Source organism: Rhineura floridana, chromosome 6 (assembly GCF_030035675.1).
Source record: "Rhineura floridana isolate rRhiFlo1 chromosome 6, rRhiFlo1.hap2, whole genome shotgun sequence".
Classification (NCBI taxonomy): domain Eukaryota; kingdom Metazoa; phylum Chordata; class Lepidosauria; order Squamata; family Rhineuridae; genus Rhineura; species Rhineura floridana.
Window position 1 is genome coordinate 139,173,531 of NC_084485.1, and position 24,585 is coordinate 139,198,115.

Sequence of the window (24,585 nt, forward strand, 5' to 3'; positions counted from 1 at the left end):
ATGCAACAGTTGTAAAAGCCATCTTTCTTGGCTGCAATAAAGAGAAGCTTTAATACTTCCATCCAAATTATATTTATTTATAATATAAAAATATATACTCCACCCTTCAGGTGCCTATGCATCACTCAGGGTGACTATTAATTAAAACAAACCATAAAATGCAAATAAAAAAACCAAATGGTATACTGTACAACTTTTCTTTTCTTTTTGGGAGGCTGGGTGTACCCATCACCCAGATTTCTGACCTTGTCAGTTCTACCTCTGAGGCCTTTGGTGGCACAGAAATATTAGCACAGGTGATTCTGGTGTTTCAAGCAGCAAGGGCACATATTTTACTGTTAGGTTGTAATGTATCTCATAATTCTTTCAATGTCTCAAAAAAGCCACCTACATTTGGTTTTGCTAATATACAAATGTATTCAAATTGCATTGACTGATCTGTCTGTGAAAAGGTAAATCAATTGAAAATGTCACTACCCAGTTGCAGTTAGGGATGGGCGAATCTGTCCATTTCAGTTTCTTTCCATATCTCATTTTTCCAGTTTTAGTTCAGTCCTCTATATTTCTACAACAGTCTGATTTTTGTTTTAAAAAATCCTAATGAAAATCCTTTAGTATTTTAGTGTGGATTTCTCCTAATGTACACATGTTTGTATGCAATTTTGCCTAATATACACATTTTTGCAAACCAATTTTCCCTAACATAATACATTTTTCTTTGTTATTTTCACCCAGTATATGCATTTTTGTACACACTACTTGGCTGCAGGACTCCATTGCAAAATTTGGAAAACTGCAAATTTTGAAGGATGGCGGTATTTTGGTTTGTGTATTGTTTCAGAAACTGCAAAGTAGGTAGACTTGCCTTTAAATGCAAACTGAATCAATTTTCTTCCCTATCCCTAATTGCCATCCTTACTCACTTGCTTACTCACTTATCTAATCTATCTGTCCTCAATACTGTAATCCTTAGAGCTCTATCTGCTGTTACCTTGGCACTTCTGTGCTTTGTACACCTGTCCTTGCATTGGAAGAAGCACTATAAACTGTGGATATACTTTCTCCAGCACAAGAACGGTGAACTATTAACATGCCTTGGAGAAGATAGCGAATAGTTTGTCATGGGCCAATGTTAAACTGAAGTACATTTGACCTAAGATTGAAAATGATTGATAATTGGTGTCAGCGTGTTCCATGATGGAACAAAGGTTTCCTATGCTTTTCAAATGGTTAAAACCAAAGTCCTGCCAGTTCAGAGAGGTTCTGAAAACAATGTTAGTAAAAGCTTCTGAGGTTTCTGATTCAGCATATTAGCTATTAACTCTGAGTAAAATCTGAACTGGGAAGCCATGCATCCATGTATTAATGCACACAGGTATCAGGAGACCACTGAAGAGTGGCAGACTTCTCTGCCACAGAAGTTCATGCAGATATAAACATTGTGTGATTATGGAATGCAAACAAATTCTGTTTTTCTTGATGCACATGGGCTGAGCTGCCCAGCCTTCCTGCTTCCAGCTGTCTTTATCTATTCCACTGGCCTTCAATTCTATATATGTTTGTGCCTAGTATGGACCCATTTTCCACCTGATTTGCATGCAATTTTATTTGTGAGCTGTGCCTCAAATGTACCTATTTTCAAATGTACCTATTTCAAATGTACCTATTTTGTTAAAGTAGGAAGAACTATTCTGTGTCTGAAAGCCAGCTGGATGGCACTTGACTCTTACTCAGCACTGGCTGTCCCCAGTGCACCTGAGCTTATGGGGCACAGGGCAGGCTGTGCATCAGTCCACCAATACTTTGTTGCCACTCCCTTTCCCCACATCTGCCAGCTGAGGTAACTGCTCATTCTGCCTAATGGCAGGGCCAGCCCTAATCAGAAGTATAATTACACATTTCCTCTCAGAATTTATTTTAAAGGGATGACCTAAGAGAGTGGCTTTAACAGCAAAAGTCCAACTATTCATTCCTGGGGATAGTCTGAAAAGAACCTACAGTGTAGACCTGCTATTTACTTCTAGATATATGTTCTTGAGAATATTATGTACAATCTGTATGAAATTGTCCTAAACCTTCATAGCCAAAGCTGTGTGCAGTTCGTAGTACCTCCCCCCCTATAATTATGTGCTGAAAAAAGCTGGATTTGTCCTGTATATTCTTTTAGGTAACATCATTCTGCTATTTTTACTACTTTTGTATAATTTGTTTTGATATGTCAGCCATTGGAATGAAAAAAGAGCACTGAAGCTCCATCCAAACCAGTGAAAATCATATTTAGCTAGCCAGCCAGCCCTCTGGTTTGTGAGACTTTACTAGGCATTGCCCAAATACTTTCAAGCAGATCTTCACATTCATAAGGACTAGAGGTTTGCATATTTTAAATGGACTGGATGAGGGCTAATAAACTGAGGCTCAATCCAGACAAGACTGAGATGCTGCTAGTGGGTGGTTCTTCTGACCAGATGGTGGATGTCCAACCTGTCCTGGATGGGGTTGCACTCCCCCTGAAGGAGCAGGTTCGTAGCCTGGGGGTTCTCCTAGAACCATCGCTGTCACTTGAGGCTCAGGTAGCCTCGGTGGCACGGAGTGCCTTCTACCAACTTCGGTTGGTGGCCCAACTATGTCTGTATCTAGACAGGGATAACCTGGCTTCAGTTGTCCATGCTCTGGTAACCTCCATATTAGATTACTGCAATGCACTCTACGTGGGGCTGCCTTTGAAGACGGTTTGGAAGCTTCAGCTTGTGCAAAATGCAGTGGCCAGATTGGTAACAGGGACCAGACGGTCCGAACATATAAAACCGATTCTGGACCGCTTGCATTGGCTGCCTGTATGTTTCCGAGCTCAATTCAAGGTGCTGGTTTTGACCTATAAAGCCTTACATGGCTTGGGACCACAATACCTGATGGAACGCCTCTCCCGATATGAACCCACCCATACCCTACGTTCAAGATCAAAGGCCCTCCTCCGGGTGCCTACTCCAAGGGAAGCTCAGAGGGTGGCAACAAGGGAGAGGGCCTTCTCAGTGATGGCCCCCAAATTATGGAATGATCTCTGTGATGAGGTGCACCTGGCGCCATCACTGTTATCTTTTCGGCACCAGGTCAAGACTTTCCTCTTCTCCCAGGCATTTTAGCATGTGTTTTAAATTGTTTTTATATTGTTTTAAATGTTAAAATTGTGTTTTAAATTGTTTTTAAAATATGTGTTTTAAATTGTATATTTGTTTTAATGTTTTTCATTGCTGTAAACCGCCCAGAGAGCTTCGGCTATGGGGCGGTATACAAGTGCAATAAATAAATAAATAAATAAATTTTAAAGAACAAAGGTGAAATTCCAAATTGTCAGGAAGCTGAATTCTAAATCCAGTATCACATCCTGCACTTTTTCTGTGCTCTTATGAAATCTCAAATAGACACGATCATGGCATGTGAGAGGAGCCAAGAGAAGCCAGAATTTAGCTAAGCAAACTGTTTATCTGCCAAGCTCTGTCCACATCCCTCAGCATCCCCCCCTCTTGTGACTGAGGTGAAGCAATGCTTGTACATGATTCAAAGAGAACATTTTGTCAGAATTTCTCCTAAATTAAACAAACCTCATGAAAGTCAACAGCAGAAGGAAAAAACATTTTCTTAACATTAAAAAAGTAATCAGGCTGTTGTACATGGAGTTGATGTCAGGGGGGACAGCTTTTTATATTGGGGAAGTGATGGATTAAAGAAATATTTAAAAATGATAGTAAAAAGAAAAATCTTAAGATCTATTTTGAGCTTGTCCAAATGCTCTTTCAAGATCAGGAGGTTTCTGAAAGAAGGAAAAGTGCTTTAAAGTGCTAATTGTCTCTCTCTTTTTAAAGATTAAAAAAAATTGCAGTCGGCAAGTACTTGCTAGTCCTGAGGGTGTCCTCTGATGATGTGTTGAGCGTATTATATTAAGTGCAACCCTACCCATGTCTACTCAGAAGTAAGCCCCACTGAATTTAATAGGACTTACTACTGGGTACATGAATATAGGATTGCAGCCTGAGTCTTATAATTTAGATCATTACACTGAATGTTCTCAACAGCCAAAGCCTAGCATACATTAGGAAGCACCTTCTCCCACACAAACCTCTTTGCCCTCTCTGATTAGCCAGTGAAAATCTCCATTCTCATCTAAATGTGAAGTTAGTTCTGCTGAACCTGTGTTCCTGCAGATGTTATTGGATGCCAGCTCCCAACAGCCACAGCCAGCATAGTCAGGGATTATGCGAATCATAATTCAACAAGATCTGGAGGGGTACTGTGATGTTCCTGTAAGTTAGCATCTGTAAATATGGTAAGTGCGGGTCTATTGGGTGATGTATGGTAATTGACTGAGAGAGAAAGGGGGAGTACCTGGGTGAGAAGCTGAGGTATGCTGGATGATGACTGGCTGAGTGGCTGGTTGGCTGAAGGTATAAATGGAGGTTTGTGAGTGATGAGAGGAGGTCGGGGGTCGGTTGGAAGGAAAGAGTTAGAGAGTTGAGAGAGAGAGGTTGTTGAGTGGGTTGGCAGAGTTCTGAGGGAAGTTTGGATTGGATTTGGCTGATATTTAAAGAGGGTATATATATGAAACCATACGCTTGTGAAACATTCCTAAAGTAATCTTGTTATTTCCTGTTATTAGTAAATAAATACTTCTTTGGTTTACCAAAGGCCTGATCCTTGGCTGGGGGAATATACAGACCAGAAGGGAGGGCAAGGTAATTACCAAGGCTGAACAGAAACTGTATCTAATGGTGGCAGCGGTGAAGGGAGGAATTGTAACAAGTCAAGTATCCAGAAAAACCCAGAGTTGTATGCTTTTTATATAAAGATACAAGGGGGTTGGGAACAGCATAAGCACTCGGTCACAAAAGTAACCAGCTAGAGAGAGACTCAGGCAAAGTCTCTGGGAGTATTGGTTATAGAATGTGACTGGTGGTGTTGCCTAGCAGTGGGATCTAGTGAGATCTGTGCTAGAGCGGAGTGAGAAACCATATAAAGAACGGTCCGGACTGGTGGTGTCCCTGGTGGTGCCTAGTGAAAGGCAGTAGCCACAAACAGGTGGGAACCTGACAGGGAGAGCCAGGGAAGGGCGTCACAGGTACAAGTTCCCCACTGCTAAAGGACAGGGTGGAGTCTTTTCAGTGGTGGTACCTATCTTATGGAAAGGCCTTCCATAGGGAAGCCTGCCAGCCATTTTACTGATTGCCTTCTGCCATTTGTTTAGTTAAAACTTTTATGTTAACCACAGCTTTAACCATCCTTAAATTTGCTGCTGCTTTTCTTTTCAGTTACTAGTTTATATGGTCCAATCCACTCCTCTCCAAACACACAGCTCTCAGAATTTTGAGGCAGAGCAGTACAGCTGGATCTCCATATGGAAAATGGGTATGGGCCTCCTCTTGAAGGGAACAGCCAGGTATATTGCCATGCACTCAAACTATGTGATCTCATCCAAGGTTTGGCTGTGCAAAGGGAGAGACGAAAAAGAACTCATTTGAGCCCTATTGCTTCCAAAGAAAGTACTCTGAGAATTGCTTTGATGGATAAGAAAACACACACACATGCTTATTAAAGCATATCAGGTTATAAAGAACTTATTTTCAGTTAAGACGACATCAGATTCTAATGGTGAAAGAAAGATTTTGCATTGCAGATAATTTTGCTTATTTATTAACATTTGTGGCTTGGACCCTCCTGAATACTCATTACCTGGAATAGATGAAGATGACTCTCAACAGGAGTGCCTTTAATTTGTCACTGCAATGAAAGTTAGACCTTAGACATAGTGGGCATTTGTGAACAGCAGTCACCTACAGGGGGTGCTATCTAGGGTTGCCAGGTTCCTGGCCTGAGACTGATCCTGTATCTTTAGGAGAAGAGAAAGTCAGCCAAGTACAGGTGTTCTGGCAACTCTGTAATGGGAAAAACCACAAGGTGGAATTCTTCCTTCCCCTTCCACAACTTTTAAAGATACAGAAGACCTCTTGGAGGCCAGGCCTGGCAACCAAAAGGTCTTCTGTATCTTTAAAAGTTGTGCAGGGAGAAGGGAGAATTGCACCTTGTGGTTTTTCCCATTACAGAGTTGCAAGAACACCTGCGCTTGGCTGACTTTCTCTTCTCCTAAAGATACAGGATCAGTCTCAGGCCAGGAACCTGGCAACCCTAGTGCTATCTCCATTCATGGGTGAGAGGGATGGCAGAATTATCAAGTATGAGATATCAAACAATGTGTGTGTTTGTTTGAACCACTCAGTAATCATGCTTTGGAGCTGAACTACTTGACTGTATTACGGCCAACCATTTTGGAAGAGGGTATTGCAGCTGAGAGAGTTGCTTCCAGTTTTTCAGTGCTGGTCTGCAACGGGGATAGGACAGAAAAGAAAGCTTGGGCAGAGAAAGAAATATATATATTTGAAGATTTTCCATAAGGAAAGAAAACTGGATGCTCCTTGTTCTACTGTTTCTCTTTAAGGGCCCTTGAGGACTTAAGGGGCTGGCTGTCTCTCCCTTTGCCCCAACTAAATCAGGCAGAATTGACACTGTCTGAGAATGCCTATGGCTGTCAAAATGTCAGGCTTTGGGAACCAACATTCACCACCAGCCATCAATATCAGTCTGTTGGGTTCCCCTCCAGCATGAACCTCTGGGGATTTTGGTAGCTTCTGTGGATGAAAAGAGATGCTAGTCGGAGGAAGCAGTGAATCACTTTGTCCCTTCCCCCAATGCTCATAGCCCCTAAGCTAGAGTTGTGTCCTTATTAATTCTAGTCTCTTCTTCATGAATCTGATAATTCCATTGTCCAAAAGTAAATGTTCCATATGGTAACACGATCCTGAGAGGCAGATCAGGATGAGAGATCAGGAGCTACTCATTGCTATCCAGTGGGCTTTGTGTCTGAGACAGGATTTGAGTTCAAGTCAATGGAGTTCATTGGGTAACTTTGGGCAAAACATTATTTGTCAGGGCAGCCTCACAGGGTTGTTGTGAGGATACCATGACACAGCACCACATATGCTGTGATGTGAATCAGTTTAGTGGAGTGGCCAGAGTAGTGCTCATTGTGCTTCCAACTCGCTTGTTGCTCAGTTTTCCACTTCTCTAGGAATGGGGGGTGGGGTGCTTATCAAATTTACATATGACAGAAACGGGAGAAATGGGTTGATACCAGTTAGGGATGGCAAAATAGCTTGATACAAACCTGACTAATGTGCAGTTGCTGAAACAATGCATGAACTGAAATATAGCTATACTTCAAATTATGCAATGCAATTCTTCATCCATAAAAATGAATGCAAAAATGTGTATTTTACAAAAATATGCATAAAAATGCATTTTAATGAAAATAACATGTGGTGCATGAAAATAGCATACAGTGCATTATACTGGGGAAAACTGCATTCAAATGTGTATATCTGGCAAAATTGCATACAAAAAGGAGAAATGCACATTAAAATTCTGACAAAGGTTCATGAGATTTTTTTTTACAAAATCACAAATTGATGCAGAAATATTGCAAACTGAACTAAAAACTGGAAAAAATAGAGAGAAACCAAGAGACACTGAATCTGACAGATGTGTTCATTCCTAGCAGCAGTACATGTTAACAGGTTCTAGGCATCTCATGTCAATCATAAGCTGAACATGAGCCAAAGTGTGATGCAAGCTGCTTAAAAAGCTAATGCAAACCTAGGCTGCATTAACAGAAGTTACAGTTCCACTCTATACTGTGTTGGTCAGAACAGATCTAGGCCACCGTGTGCAGACTCCAGTCTGGGTGCCACATTTTAAGAAGGGCATCAACCTACTGGAGCATGTCCAGTAGAGGGTGACCAGGATGGTGAAGGATCTGAAAGCCAAGTCTTATGAGGAACAGTTGGAAGAAAGAAGTATGTTTAGCCTGGAGAAGAAACTACTAAGAGAGGACATGATAGCGGTCTACAAATATCTGAAGGGCTGTCGAGGAGAACATGCAACAGGCTTGTTTTCTGTTGCTCCAGAAGACAGGACTAGAACTAGTTGGTAGAAATTGTAAGGGAGCAAGATTTTTGAGAAATATCCTAACATTAAGAGTTGTTTGGCAATGAAACAGACTGCCTCAGGAGATTATGGCCACTCCTTTGCTGCAGGTATCTAAGAGGGTGGATGGTTGTCTACTCTGGGATACTGTAGCTGCATCCTGCAAAGAGCAGCAGATTGAACTAGATTACCTCCAAGGTCCCTTGCAATTATGTGATTCCTGAGGCAAGAAATTAATGCACATATGATTCAAGTACCATGACATTATTCTCTTTCATATTGGCTCAGTGTAGTTGGAAAAGACTAAAGAAGTTGAGAGAGACACTTTGGGGATTTAAAATGCTAAGTTACAATTCAATAGTGATGGTGGAAGAGACACAGCTGGCAGAGTCCTTCCTTATGAACAGTCTCCCCCAAATGGTACCTGCAGCCAATGAGGGCCTGGATTATAACAATATAACTAATTCTGACATTTTTCCTCACAGTAGCTTGCAAAGGTTAATTCACAGAAGATCACTGTGGTGCTTATCCAAGAGATCTGTCTGCCTAAAAGTCTTACTTACTAGCCACACGATAGCCAAGGAATAAAAAGCCTCAGAAAGGGAGCCTACCATTACCTTCCTTGTCTGATTGAAGGCTTGAGCCCAGCAGCTAAGATTAGAGCTCTGTCCAGGCCCAAAACAATGTTCACAGCAAAACCTCCCTCCACAGGCTGAGAATCTGTTGGTGGAGAAGGGTTTAATCTCCCTAGGCGAAAGATGGGGAGAGAGTGTTTATATTGCCTTAGGTGAGAGATGGGGTGGAAATAATTGGAGGGGGTGGCTTTTCATTTGCTGTTGCATCTGTACATGAGTATTGGTTGTTGAGTGCTTTGAAGACTTTATTGAAGTGAGACATGAGTGGATGAAGTTGATGTGATGAGTGCATAGAGTGTGATCGTTGAACTATTGTGTTTGACAGCATGGTTCCTGAATTCCTGGTTTATATTATTACATGTGAGGATGCTTTTTTTATCTTGTAATATTTCTGAGATTTTTTAAGATATATTGTAACTATGTTGTACTCTGATGATGTATTTTGGTGCATTTGTTGCTATATGGTTCCCTTTTTTATGTACTTATGAATATTTTGTAGAGAGACATCAGTTAATGATATTATTTAATATGTGGGATTTTATTATTATTAGCTGTGGCAGTTGTGTTGAATGTGGAATTTGTATCTTTATGTAGTATATATTATTTTTTGTTGAGATGGAACAAATATAACTGGAGATGGAACTGAAATATAAAGGAGTATATAAGTTCAATAAATAAATAAATATCTCTTAAAACAACCTTCCCCAAGCTGGTTCCTTCAGAGTGTTTTGACTACTGCTCCTGTCATCTCTGATCATTGGCCATGCTGGCTGAGGTTGTAGTACAAGGTACCTGAAGGGAACTAGATTGAGGAAAGTTGCTTTATACAGTCCTGTCCACTGTATAAATGATACTTTTGAACATCAATAATCTCATATATATAAAAAGAGCAAGGCTTAACAGATTTAAGGTCAGATTGTTTGCTGTTGTAAAGGAAATGAACTTACATATATTTATTCATTTTTACAAGCAAACATTTATGTTTATGATACTGAGGTTTTAGAGATAATTCATATATTTATATTCATTTAAGAAAAATAGACTGATGTTTAACATGTATATTTTTAGAAATAAGATGAAATACAACTGTGATGTTAAAGGTTTTGTATTAAGATATCATACGAATGAATGTTTGATATAATAGGATGTGTTACATTCTATGATATTCTTACTAATATCATTTAGCGCTTGTATGGAACTTGTAATGTCTATATTCATTGAATAAAATTTACATTAAAAAAGATTGAAGCTTATGGCTTGGTTACATGAGGTTCTTCCAGGTTAGCTTCGCAGATGAGCTACATGATACTCCTATAGGTCAGCTATTCATCTGGTTGCCTCATGATCAAAGATTATGGGATTCCATCTCCACAATGGTCTGTACGATCTCTTTAAAAACTTACCTTTTTTCAAACCACTGCCTCTTAAGTAAGGCCATTTTTTAAGGGAATTATTAGACGGGGTGGACCTGTTAGCTGTTGTGGCAATGCCATATTGTTCTTTTCGTCTGTTTGTTTAACTGACCTATTTTTAAAATGATTATTAATGTAACTGTCACTATTAGTTTTGTAGCTGTCTGTATTTCTTGGGTTTTTATGATGCTGTAAGCCACCTTGGGTGGGCTATGCCCCCCAAAGCCACATATAAACAAATGTTGACATGTTTGGATAAATCACTTTTCTTTCATTGTGTTTTCTGAGGTAAAGGTTTTGTTTTAAAAATAATGTATAAAGAGATTCACAATATAGGTTGCAAGGGGTTAGCTATGTAAACTTTATATGCTTTCTACCTGGAGCTGTAAGAGATACATGGTATCAGAATGTGCAAGTGGCTGGCTGACAGTTAACTGACATGTTACTTTGTATCAAAAACCAATGTAGCTTTGAGAGCGAGGTGCCATTTATATATATGCAGAGACAATAGATTGAAAATGGTAGATTTTGATTGGTGCTGATAGTGGACATTCTGTCCCATCCCATTGGTCTAGCGTTGTGACCTGATGGGTGAGAATTCTACTCAGATTTAGATGACTGGCTGAGGGGAGACAGGCCTCTAAAAAGCAGGTCTCTGGCCACAGTAGGGGTCAGTCTTTGTGTCAGTCGTTGTGAAGAGGCCAGTTGTGAGGAGGGTCAGCAAGGAGCCAAGTGAAGGACACTGTGGCTTTAAGGGGCTTGGGAAACCTGAGATAAGCCAGGAGCTGAAAGCACTGGCTGGAGTGAAAGGAGGTCTGTGAGGGAGAGCGAGAGGCCCAAGAGACAGCATTTGAGGGAGCTCAGAAGCCAAGGGTCAGCAGGGTTGCTGAGTGCCTGAGGCAGAACAAGTTGCTGAACCAAGGTGAAAACTTTGGCAGAAGCCCGAGAGACTCCAGAGGCAAGTAGTCAAGGACCAGATTAAAGTCCACAGTAGTGCTGTGCACTGGATTCAGCCGAGGTCTGAGCAAAATCAGGCCCATTCAGACCTTTTGGGGCCTCATCCAGACATGGTTCTGACAGCCACAGATGGTTATGCGTCAGACTGGATAACTCAGAGCAAACTGGGGCTGTCAGGGTGTGGGGCATCAGGCAGGGAGAAGAGGTAGCTGCAGCTCTCCTTCCTTCCTGAGCACTGCCACTTGCAGGAAAGTGCCTTACAAACACACATTGTGCAGGTTTGCTCCCTCAGCTCATTGGCTTTGGGCCCAGGGAGTGATCCGGGGGGGAGAATAGCAGGAAAGCACCTTGCAAACCACCACCTCCAGGATGGCTCCCTGGGCTCAAAAGCAAGAAAGCACCTTGCAATCAATCACCCCCAGGACTGCTCCCTGGACTAACAGATGATGAGCCCTCTCTCAGTTGGGGGAGGGGAGAGAGGAGAGGACATGCATGCCCCCTCCATGCTGTATGTTTAATTAGATTTTTTATCCTAATTAAACATTAGCCCCACCTCCTGAACTTATTTGGGAGTGGTTCTGTGCCAGAGTGGGTAGTCCCCAGGTTAACCCAGGGTAGGTCTGCCTGATGACCCTCCTCCAGTCTGGAGCCACAGGGAAATTAGGGGGTTCTGTACACAGCCCTATCCCCAAGCATAGTCCTCAGTGCCTAGTTGTTGAATTAACTGAGTTGGAGCGGCATAAAGTAATAGGCTACTGGTTTACATAGTGGGAGGAACAGAATCTCTCTGAGATATCTTCTTTAAGCAACAGTAACCTAGTAAAAATTCTGATTTAAAATAACAGCAGCCAAATTAAGTTTAATATATAGTAACCTTTCAAGCTAGCATGACCATCTCTTTCTATTAATTGTTATTAAAAATAAAATACAGCTTACATAGTTTTTTTCTCTTTATAGTGGTGTCTCCTCTGTTTTGTACCATGCTTAACCACAGCTACTGATGAGTGGACTGACATTTATTATTGTTAATTAATATTGCTAATTTAAACACAAAGCTGCAGCAGGAAAATGGCTTGAACAAATAAGTAAATAGTGTAAGAGTTGAAAGGGCTGGATAATAGGGAAACAGTAATAGTTACATAGCTATATATCTCTCCTAACCCATCACCTTTGGTAGCATCCCATGAAGTGTAAACCTCTCACAATTGGTGGAAACAAGGTATGATTATAGTACTCGACATCTTAATGTGTGACATTTTGGTGGTAGCGGTGTGACATAATAGAGACCTCTTGACAACATGCACCTCTCTAAAATGACTTTCACAGCTACAAGGCCAACAGGATGTTTCCTGTGGTGCAGGATCAGGGGACTGGCCCAGGTGCTCAGATTTTCATACAATAACCCTTTAGAGAGGCTAATTCACAAGAAGAAATTGGTGCAATTAGAATATGGACTGGGCGCACCTGTGATGAATCATGATGAAGTTGTGACACAGCCAGCTCACAATTGCATCACAACTCAACCAGCTTACAACTCAACATCAACTAATTGACTGTGCTGCAATTCCAACCCCTTTTGTAAGCTGTCAATCACCCCTGCAACTGCTCTGTCTAGGAGGGCAACTGACCTTCAGAAATATCACATGTGTGACCAATTCTTGGAATAAAGTGTGTGTGTGTCCCATTCACTGACCCTGAAATGACTGTTAGGAAATAAGCTCATGAATGTCCTCTCATTGCTAGAGGTGAAAGCTGGCTGTTCATGAACTCATAGGCTCATTTATTCAGCTGTCAAATGAATTACAGCAATCTCTAATCAGCCTTGGGCTTCATTAATCTGTTGATGGTGTGTCATGAAACAGAGCCTGTACATTTCTCTGCAAATGGAAGGAATTACTCTTACCACCACAATGGTGATTGGTTGATCTGTCATAATGGTGGCTTTCAGTGTCATTCCTTTTTGACACAAGCAGCAAATGAGAAGGTCTTAGATTATATTCATTGCCAAGAACATCATTTTAAAATATGGTTTTTCAATTGATAAAGCCTTTACCCTTGCATAAACCCACACGTTACTCAAAACCATCAGAATCAAACAAAATAATGAGGAAAGGCAAGGAATAGGCAAAGAAGCAACAGATATATTCAGAATATTCCATTGTGTTTAGCAAATTAGACTTGTAAGAAGCTGTGGAGTTAACATAAGAACATATGAAGACCCTGCTGGATCAAGCCAGTGGGCCATCTAGTCCAGGATCCTGTTCTCATAGTGGCCAGCCAGATGCCCATGGAGAGCCTGCAAGCAGGACCTGAGTGCAAGAGCACTCTCCCCTACTGCAGTTTCCACCAACTGGTTTTCAGAAGTGTACCACCTCCAACTATGGGTGCTGTGCATAGCCCTGATAGCTAGTAGCCATTGATAGCCTTGTCCTCCAGGAATTTGTCTAATCCTCTTTTAAAACCATCCAAATTGGTGGCCATCACTGCCTCCTGTAGGAGTGAATTCCATTGTTTACCTATGCGCTGCATGAAGAAGTACTTTCTTTTGTTTGTCCTGAATCTTCCAACATTCACCTTCACTGAATGTCCATGATTTTTAATGTCACGAGAGAGGGAGGAAACCTTTTCTCTATCCACTTCCTCCATGCCATGCATGGTTTTATACTCTTCTATCATGTTGCCTCTCACCTTTTCTCTTAACTAAAAAGCCCCAAATGCTGCAACCTTTCCTCATAAAGGATTTGCTCCTTCTGCTCACCCTTTTCTGAACCCTTTCCAACAGTAAAATATAATTTTTGAGGTGAGGTGGCCAGAACTGTACATAGTATTCCAATGCAGCCGTACCATAGATTTATACAACGGCATTATGATATCAGCAGTTTTATTTTCAATACCTTTCCTAATGATCCTTAGCATGGAATTTGCTTTTTTCACAGCTGCCACACACTGGGTCAACATGTTCATCGAGCTATCCACTACAACCCCAAGGTCTTGTTTCTGGTCAGTCAACTGCCAGTTCAGATCCCATGAGTATATATGTGAAGTTAGGATTTTTTGCTCTAATATGCATAATTGTTAACTTGTTTACATTGAATTGCATTTGCCATTTTACCACCAGTCCACTCAGTTTGGAGAGGCCCTTTTGGAGTTCTTTGCAATCCCTTTTTGTTTTAAGAACCCTGAACAATTTAGTATTATCTGCAAACTTGGCCACTCCTAATTCTAGGTCACTTATGAACAAGTTATATCTTACCCAGAAGTTTGCTGAGGACAGTGGTTTTCAAACTGTGTTCTGGGATCAGGCCTAGCATCAGTATCCAGCAGGACTCAAGTGCCCAAGTACTCACACTTGCTCTGCCCTCCCCTCGCCGAATGACTGGTGGGGTTGCCAGTTTTGTTTTGTCAAGGGCCTTCCAAAACCTAGAGCAGGCCCTGTCTTGGAGACTCATGAGTATCTTGGAAACTTCACAGTGGTTTCTTGGTGAGAAGTACAGTAATAAGCTATTATTAATCTTCTCCTGAAATGTGTACCTACATGAGTCTGTTGGGTATGTTATAGGGCAGGCTTTTGGTTCATGTAGGACAACAGCCAAACCCAAACAGGTATGGCCAGTACTATATATGAACAGAATTTGCATCACAGATAATTCCCAAGAATCTTCTGCTGTAAACCACAGGGATTCAAAGGCAAATGTACTGGAATTCCTTAGCAGACAAGCTGATGTGGAAACAGTTCCCTGGAGGTGGAAAGACTGAAAATAAATGTCTTTTTTCAACCCTGACATAGGCAATGAAGTGCCACATAGTTGTCCCTCAATGGATCATTCACTTAGGAAGCTGCCTTATATGGTTTGTCCAGCTAGTTCAGTATTGCTCGTGTGAGCTGGCAGCAACTCTACCAGATTCAGAGTTCAGACAAGAGTCTTTTCCAGTTGTATCTGGAGATGCCTAGGAGATTTCTTGCAGGCAAAGCATGTGCTTTACCACTGAGTGATGACTTTTCCCCTTCATGCAGGTGATAGTGTACAACACTAGGCATGGCCAGAAGTACGGAACAGTTTAGTAAAAGAGGAGCTATGGGCATAGCATCTTCCTTATATGTTTAATATACAAATGTGCATTATTATCATCACCCATGCTTTCATTGCACAGATGATGCTATGCATTTATAAACTGCTAATCAAACCTATTAAAAGAAACATATTTCCTGAAAGAGAGTATAGCCCAATTTAAATGTTTTTAATAAAAGAAAAAAAAAGATCTGTGAGTAAAACAGAGACTATTACAGGAGTTCATCAGTCAAGTGCCTCTTGCTGGCCCTCTTTTAGTGGGGTAGGGTATTTCTGGATGAGCATTTGGCTTTTAATTGATTTTATTATTCTGTATTTTATTTTGTTAAGTTGCTTTGATACATTGATTTTTGCATAGAGTGACTAGCAAGTGGTAATTAATTATTATTATTATTTCAGAATTTGGGGTTTAGCACTAGCATGCTGAAAGCCATACTACCCAATGTACAATCTTTTTCCATTAAATCTCTGATCCATACGTATTGGCTATGGTTGCTCATTGATGAAGCCTAAGAGCAGCTTACCTGGTAGAGCAGAGCCACAGGAATAGTAACAGGGGTGAGGTGGCAGCAAGGTCAGATGCACTGGCGGTAGCAACCCGATTGGCTCTGCCGGAGCACCCACATAGCTCTGACCTCACCAGTGCTTCACCCCTCCTGTTAAGTGGCAGCATCACAGCTGCCAAGAAGCAATTGTTGCACCTCTGACACAACAGACAAGCTGCCCCTGGTGAAGCCATCTGCACATGCTCAAAGGCACTCTCCCCTGTGTTCACGAAGAGCTAAGAGTATTCTAAGAATTCCATTTGTAATGGAAATTCTCCTATTTTGAAACTGTTATGAAAACTGCAATGAAAATGGGAAGTGAAAGCAAAAGGGCCTGCATAAGTTTATCACTTTAGTTTCACTTTGTTTCACATTAGTTTCACAATGAAATGAATGTGGACACATTCATTTAGTTTCACGTTAATTTCTGAAATGAATGCATACCCTACATGTTATACATTGGACCCAGGTTCCAATGTCTTAACACCAGCATCTGTTGGCCTGAAAGCACATAAGGCTAGGTCCCTGCTGAAGGGCAGGGTCAGGTCTGGTCAGTGCCTGGATGGGAGACGGCCTAGGAACCATATGTAAGCCGCCTTGGGTTTCATGAAAAAAGAAAGGCAGGGTATAAATGTAATAAATAAATAAATAAATACATTCTGGGACTGAAGCCCGCCAGACTCTGGCTGAAATTAAACACTCAGCCTGGTTCTAATATGATTGTATGTTGAAATGTAGGAAACAGTGAAAGCCAGCCTAGAACCTAGTCTATTTTTTTGTAATAATTAGCCTGTGTCTAGAAAGAATACTATATTAGAAGAGTACTATTTCATTAATATCCTCAAATACACACAACATAATGTAAATAATATATAACATGAATGAACCCAGATGAGTTGCAGGCACTTAGCTTTTGAAGCAAGCCAAAAATATTTTTTACTATGCATTAGGACTAAGCAATTGATCTGGGGTGGGTTTTTTTCCACAAGAAAATTCTGCAGAAAAGTTTCTATTTATACAAGTGCATTTGTTTCATAAGTAACACAACAAATGAACAAATGAACAGGCAAAGCAGATAGTCTCAAAGTTGTAATCAACTTTTTCATCAATGCATGGAGAGGAAGCAGGATCATAGGTATTGATCTGCTACTCCTGACCTCTGTGCTTCTGTTGGTTTGCCACCCATCTCCACCTCCACCTTCACTGTTCAGCGGAAGGTACAAATGGACTATATGCATGCGGGGCCCTGAGCTTTGAGGGTAGGTGGAGAAAGGATACATTTTACCATGGCTGGACATCATGCCTCCTAAGTATGGCCTCTTGGAAATCTAGACAGAAGATTTCTCTTTTTCCAAAGCTCAAATTCAGTACTTTTGAGCTGTGATGATACTTTCAGGCACAAATGTTTCATGTAGCTTTGACCTAACAGGGTCCCCGTTAAAAGTGTCAAACTGGATATTCCTGGCATCACCAGCCATCATAATATTGACAACCTCACATGACTTGCCATTAAAGGGCTCTCCATGTTCTGGAATTATTTCCTCCATGTTAGAAAAATTGGTGAATATTCTGTGGAGAGTTGCAGTGGAGTATGTAGAGAGTGTCTTTGGCAAGGGGAGGTGGAACAGGCATGCTTGATCAGGGTCTATGGTTCTGGGGGAGCCTGGACTACTTACCTTTTTGCATTGTTGTCAGTCTCTTTTTACATCACCTAAACTTTTGCATGACTTTAATTTTTGAGCTCCCCAAATGTTCTTTTTGAGCTGCTCATTGTTTTCCTATAACTGCCCATTTTTGGTCTGGCTGCCCATTAAAAAAAGCCCTGGCAAAAAGGATATTCCTGTTTACACCTGGCAAATATATTCCCATTGCATTGCTCTTTGGGCATACTAGAAGTAGTAAACAGTATGTGCTTTTAAATTTTTTTTACGTATCTTAATATATTTACAAACATTCCAATAAAAATAATTTCCAACTTAAGCTTTGAATTCATTTGGACTTAATATTTAAATCACATTGAAAGTGTGCTTTATTGGATATTGTTTCTAAGCCTTTCTATTCCAGTTCAAAACCTTTGGCTATTTAGAAAAAGCTTTTGAGACATTTATACAACATAAATTGAAACTTACTTTTTCTAGTTTTAAAAATTCATAGTTGGACAATACTGTTATTAGCCCCAACCAAATTGTCACCAAATAGGTAGCAAGCCTTTGTGCTCTCTGGATTCTTCATTGGGGGGATGTTAAGCACAATAGGGGGGAGGTGGAGGGAGGACCTGGCTTGATGCTGAAGTCACAGACTCTGCACTTTCTCACAGTCTTAAAATGGACTGTTGGAGGAGACTGCTGCAATCCTATATGCACTTGCTTGGGAGTAGTCCTATTGAATTCAGTGGGGTTTTTGAATAAACATAGAACTGCACTGTTAACTGGGTTAAGCTCTATTAGGCACTATCTAGATGTTGGGTTTACCTAGCACCGTAACAAATAATAACTGATTCCCCCCCCCCTCTCCCAATCCAGGAGGTACTCAGGTCTGTCTCTAGTCCAAAGTGAAACACACATAAACATACTAATTCAGTTCTAAACTGATTTAGGGCACTGGACATTTTTCCAGACAAATCTCATTCATTTTTTTCTAAACCCCCCACATTATTGTGACTAATGAATGTGAAATTATTTCCCGCACAATTATTTTACACAGATACAGTTTCTGCAGGCAACAGTACACTATACACCATCATATGTGATGAAGATGATTCATGGGACAAGCTACAATTTGTGTATCATGTATATGCCCAGCAAAAAAAAATAAAAAATAAAAATGGAAATGTATATTCATCACACAGGAGGTTGTACATATAGTCTACTTGTAGTTTCTCTACATGGAAGCAAGAGCTGTACAGTATTTGCTGCTTCTGAAATAGCCTTAAGTCTCTATTGTAGCATATGTCCACCAGGGGGACCCTTTGGACTGTGACACTTAACAATACCAAGTTTACAAATCGGGAGGCTGCAATACCTGTGAATCCGGTAGGACAGTTGCACACATAGCCTGATGCTCTATGGTAGCTGAACTCTGAGGATAGCTCTGGAATTCTTCCATACCAGTTTGACCATGATAACTCCACACACTCACTCCTATGGAGACATGGATTACTGCTACACTCATTTATGTCGATTTCACAGTGAAACCCTGTATAGCCTGTGAGATTGAAAACAAGAGAAGGTGTTGAAACCTCTGAAGCTCTTAGGAAAAGTGATCCTTTTTGTTTTTGATTTTGGTTTGCAATATTAACTTTAGAAGCAGCAGAAATATTATTATTATTATTATTGGGAAGAGTGAAGAAGACTGTAGGAGAATGCAGCTCCCTTCTACATGCATCTGTTTGTATTCTAGTAAGGGTTTAATATGTTGCATGAAAGCCAGAGAAAGATGAATTGGACTTGGATACAGTTTCAAACACATGGACTCAATTAGTGGCTTGCTGGTAAATCACAGTCTCTCATCCTATCGTCACTAACTCAGATTAGAGGGAAATCTGAAACTACCACCCATTCAATAGGTGCACACTGTTGTTCCCTATCGTCTCAATGTTTTTATTTAAATCAACAGAGGAAGTGAGGGCAGGGCTGTCTTCAGCAAATGCAAAAAAAAAAAAAGCCACTGGATTTGATAGCAAGTGCAAAACCTACCATTCAGAGAATACAAGCATTTTTTTTTAAAAAAAACAAGTTTCTAACCATCATGGTCATGACAATGTGTATTGGCAATGCCATGCAAAATTGGCATAGCAGGGTTAAGTAAGGCTTCCAGTGGTCAGAGTTAGACCATCAGGGCTCTGTATAGTACATTGCCTCACCTGTGATTAACAGAAATAGAATAAATAATGCATACTAAACCAATATTTGTTTTTATTTGCATAATTTATAAAGGTCAGACATTCAGCATATTTTGGTACAGAATTTAGGCTGTCATGGTGCATAATTAAGTATTTTTTTAAATTGTTTACATAGACGGCACACAGTGGTCACAGAAATGGGTGCTTATGAAAAAAAAACAGACTTTACCTGGCCAGCAGTGGCATACATAACTCTCCACTGTATCCTCGCAGGTAGCATTATGATGACATGGGTGGTACCAGCAGAAAGGAATTAACATTTCACAGTGTTGACCCATATATCCACTGCCTGTACAGTTACAGCTATACCTGCATTGTAATAAAATTAATTACAATTATAACTTCCTTATGTTTCAGTCTGTAGATTATTATTTGAAAACTGTTTGCCTTTTGCAAAGCTTTCAGGTCAATATTTGCCTCTATCCTTCTTTCTCTGTTTTTGTATCTTGGCCTCCCCTATGTTAAAATTTTATCTTGATTTAGATTTAGAATGCACCCTACCATACTTGACTGCCTCTTCTACACACTTTGCATTGGTCCATACCCCTTTGGATGCTCAGTATCCATGAGGGTGAAGGCTCTACCCCAACTGTTTATCACAGGGATGGGAAACCTTTGGTCCTCCAGTTGCTGTTCCGATCCAGCTCCCATTGCCCCAGCCAAATTGCCCAAAAAAGCCAACGGTCAAGGAATGACGGGAGTTGGAGTCCAGCTACATTTGGAGAGCCACAGGTTTCACGGCCTTGATTTATCAGAGCATCTGACAAGTATTAAGTAAATGAAGACAACAGACTAGAAACTACTAGTGCAGCCCTGATTAACTCGGACGTTTTATCTTACATGAACATTTTCCTTAATAAACAAGTGTCTGAAACGAAGATGAGAGAAAGCAAATAAGCTGACAGATATTCACAGGATGGTATATTACCTATTATGACTGAAATCCAGCAGGATGCATGTTTAGGTTGTTTATATCTATTTAATTATATGTTTTAAAATTGTTGTAATCCACTCTGGGACCTCTGGATGAAGGAGGGTAATATATTCTAATTCTAACAACAACAACAATCAATAATACATTTCAAAATGTAGGCTCTGGGAAAAGGAGGAAGAATTATAGTTTCTATTAGGGGCCCTCTACAGAAGGTCTAACAAATGTATGTAGGTTAGGATGGAGCCTCCCCCATCCCCTGCATATATCTTTATTATCCATGGATATTGAATACCTGCAAATAGCTCTTGCTTCTTTTAAATCCTACTGAATATTTCTGTACTGATTTCCTGTCTAAGATTTCTCTCTTCATTTTCTTTCTACCCTAATTTACTTTATATATTCTTCTCTGTCATTTCAGGGATTTCAGAAGCCTCCCGTTTTCTTTCTTCTGTTTTACTGATCATCCAATACTTCACATTCACATTGAGCTGTACATCTTATGTATTTTTAAATATAATAATAATAACAATAATAATAATAATAATTAACAACAGCATTTCCTTTTTCAGTATTAAATAAGAAACCATATCAGTGCACTACAGGTGTTTCTGAATGGGGATGTTTATATGAGAAAGGCTCAATTAGAAGGCAAGCTTTTTTTTCTGTAATCCCTAGATGTGATATAAAATTTCGCTTCACATTTGATGAAAATCTTAAATTTGAAATTGGCAGATTCAGGTTGCTAATACTCAGAAGGAGAACTTCTAGTTTTCACTGGTGTTTTTTTAAAAAAAGAATCAGTTCAACACAAAATAGTCCTGAGAGTCACCTTTGCAAATGATACTTACATGTGGATAGTGTCATTATATGGTCCTGCCACTAGGTGGCACTGGACTTTTCTGGCTGCAGTTGTATCTGGCTGCAGCCAGGAGTGTCCTGTTGTTGTCTTCTTGTTTAAGAGAGGTAAAGTTTTGTCTAGTTTCCTGGACTGATGGGTCCTTTAATCCTCTTTTAACCCTCATAGCTCTAATGGATGCTGCCAAATTTGCATTTCAGTTTATCTAATGAGAACAGAAAACCTGTGCCTGCTATTGGAACAATTAGTTCAGTGGACAGCTTTATTGGCGTACATTGCACAATAGCATAAATAACAGCTATTGTTCAATTCAAGTAGAATGGGGAATTCTACCTCTGTGTGACACCTGTTTTCTTGTGATAGGAGAATACAGTGCTTTATGTTTTGAATGTTTAATTACAAAGTCTGCTTTTGAGATCACTAAACTATTTATCAGAAACCATTTCAAGCTGAGCAGGTCTCTATTTTTTAAAATCACCACCTCAACAATTCTTTTTCATGATAATATTGAAAAATTATAGTTATCTTGAAAAGGAACCATATCTACCCATTGGGTATCTCTGGCTCAGTTGTCCCTGAGGTGGTAGCCCTGTTTCTGTCTGGGACTTTGGACTGTACCACTTCAGACTAATTGGGGGGAGGGGTTCCTAACAGGATTAAATATTTCTCTGTACAAAAAAAATCCTTGTGCATGACAAAGTGGATGCCAGGGAGAAAGGTTCTACTCTTAACATTGACATGCTCATTTTCTATGTTTTTGTAAGGAGGAACATTCCATCAAGACACAGATTTGTCAGCTCAATGAAATCCAGGCCATATTTAACTAGTTTTGATTTAATAATATTTATTGATTTTTTTAAAAAAAATCAAGATTTTGATACTTTCGTGGGTATTTCCCCCACATGATAAAAAACTCAGGGCTTGTCTGATCGTAGTTGCCAAAGTTGTTGCTTTGAATCTGGAAGGCTATAGGCTCTCTACCCCTTCTGTAGACATTCTAATGCATTGGGCTAATCTGTGCCCTTCAGAAGTTGATGAATGGCAACTCCCATCAGCCCTGGCCAACATGGCCAATGGTCAAGGATGATGAGAGTTCTAGTTTAGCAACATCTGGAGGGCCACAAGTAGCTACATCTGTTCTAGTGTATATATGCAGGTATGGTGTGGAGCCTGCTACCCCACCCCATGGGCATTCGTTTGAGCAGGTATTTACAGTAAGCAGAGGCTGGATGACCATCTGTCAGAGATGCTCTAAATTACTGCATTGAGCAAGGGGATAGACTAGATAGCCTTCAAGATCCCTTCAAGCTCTAAAATTCTATTATTTTATTATTAATTATCCCCAGTTTTGGATGCCTAAAGTATATTTCTAAGGCAAGCAGCCTTAACATAACTTCACAGCCAGCTCCAGAATACCTCCCTAGACCATAAACAGAAGGACCCTATTTTAGAGAAAATTCCTAATTTCTCAGCCTTAGCTGGGATTAGGTCTCAGTTGTATTTCTAAATATCTCTCAAATTCTAGCTGGAATCAGGGAAGGATCAAATGTTCAGCTGGTCAACATTTTTTTCAAAGAATGTTTACCTGCCTACCTGGCTTAGAGGTGATTCCAGTCTATAGGCTAAAGCGAACAAGTGCTTGTCATCTGTTGTAAACACATTTTCCAGCATTGAGAGTACATACCCGTTGATACTATCTATACACTGCCCGGCATTGAGGCATGGTTGACTTGCACACTCATCAATGTTGATGGCACAGAGATCCCCCAGGAAGCCAAGTGGGCAGGAGCAGTAATAGCCACCCAGTCTATCATGACAAGTTCCACTGTTCAGGCAAGGCTGTGACAAACACTCATCAATTTCCAGTTCACAATTGATACCTGCAGAAAAAGGTACGTAAAGGATGAAGTTTGAAGGAGGAACCCTAAAAGTATATGTTCTGGAAAGTAATTTTGATGTATAGGGTTTTTTTTGTTTTTGTTTTGCAAGATGTGAGAAAACCAGTTGTTATTGTTGTGAACCAACTTGTTTCATATACAGAGGTGCAGAAATCTTAAGTGCCCAGTAGCCAGTGGTGACTAAAACCATTAGACCAGGCAGCTGTACTGCTTAAATAGGACAGAAAGCAGATCCCTCCTCTTCCCGAGCTGCTGTTCGTAGGGCCTGGCTTCTATCTTTCTTATCCCCTTAGCCAGGGGTGGGGAATCTCAGGCCCAGGGCCAAATCCAGCCCTCCAGGCCTCTCTATCTGCCCCTCAAAGCTCTCCTCAGTTCACAGTCTTCACTGTCTCTGTGTTGCCCTGGAGTGTTTTTTCCTGATGGGAATGTGTCCTCAAATTCTGATCATGCCTCTTGCTTGAGTGTGGATAGAAACTAGCCTACTTTAGGAAGGTAAAATTTACATTTGTTGCACCACCCACTTTTGCCTCTGGCCCTGCCCACCAATGGCATGTGGCCCTCAGAAAGTTGCCCAAAAGGGAAAGCAGCCCTGAGGTTGAAATAGGCTCCCCATCCCTACCTCGGTCCCATTTCCTTCCTTAATTCTGTCAGTTCCCAAGATTTTCAGTACAGCTTGGCTTTCTGCACTTTCGCAGTGAGGTGGAGGTGGTCTAGCAGCAGAGGAAGAGGCAATAGCAAAGGGTATGTAAGTCAGTGCTGGGGGGAGGAGGAGGAGAAGGAGCTAGGTAGCGGTGGTCTGCCTCGGGTGGACAAATGCCCTGCACCGGCCCTGTTATTTTCTACAAACTAACTCCCATTGGAAACACAGGAAGCTATTGGTCTTTCTAGCTCAGTGAGCTCTACGCTGACTGACAGCAGGAGTCTTAATCCCACCTCTATGTGGAGATGTCAGGGACTGAATCTGGGACCTCTGGCATGTAGAGCATGTGCTCTATCACTCAGCTTACAACCTTTCCAAAGTCTGAGCCTTAAATGGATCTTTATTTTCTTTGATCTTGCATAGTGTTGTTGTTTTTTAAAGGAAGTTTTTTGCTCATCATGAAATGCTGCTTTTATTTGTCACTTTCATCCTGATTTTTTTTCCCCAGATAATGATAAAATAGCACAAGTGGGCACCTGGATTTTGGCTCTGATTCACTCTCATAAATTGCTGCAACTTGGCATGCAGTGTGAGTTGGATTAATCCTCCTTCGTGTGTTGCGTTCGCTTCCCTGCTGTGCAGTGGCCTTTGCTGTGACCTTGGCTGTGCTGAGTTTGTTAGGTAAAGCTTACATGCTTGCTCTTGTATT

At 40.7% G+C, this 24,585-nt stretch overlaps 1 protein-coding gene across 1 annotated transcript in view; it reads right to left on the bottom strand.

Moving 5' to 3' along the window:
• CRB1 (crumbs cell polarity complex component 1) overlaps nt 1-24,585 on the bottom strand; it is a 202,147-nt gene that overhangs the window by 105,542 nt on the left and 72,020 nt on the right. Inside the window, exons 3-5 of the mRNA XM_061630658.1 lie at nt 23,023-23,218; nt 19,718-19,857; nt 18,669-18,851 (exon numbers count right to left, since the gene is read on the bottom strand). Coding sequence (XP_061486642.1) covers nt 18,669-18,851; nt 19,718-19,857; nt 23,023-23,218 — 519 coding nt within the window. The remainder of the gene's footprint in view (nt 1-18,668; nt 18,852-19,717; nt 19,858-23,022; nt 23,219-24,585) is intronic.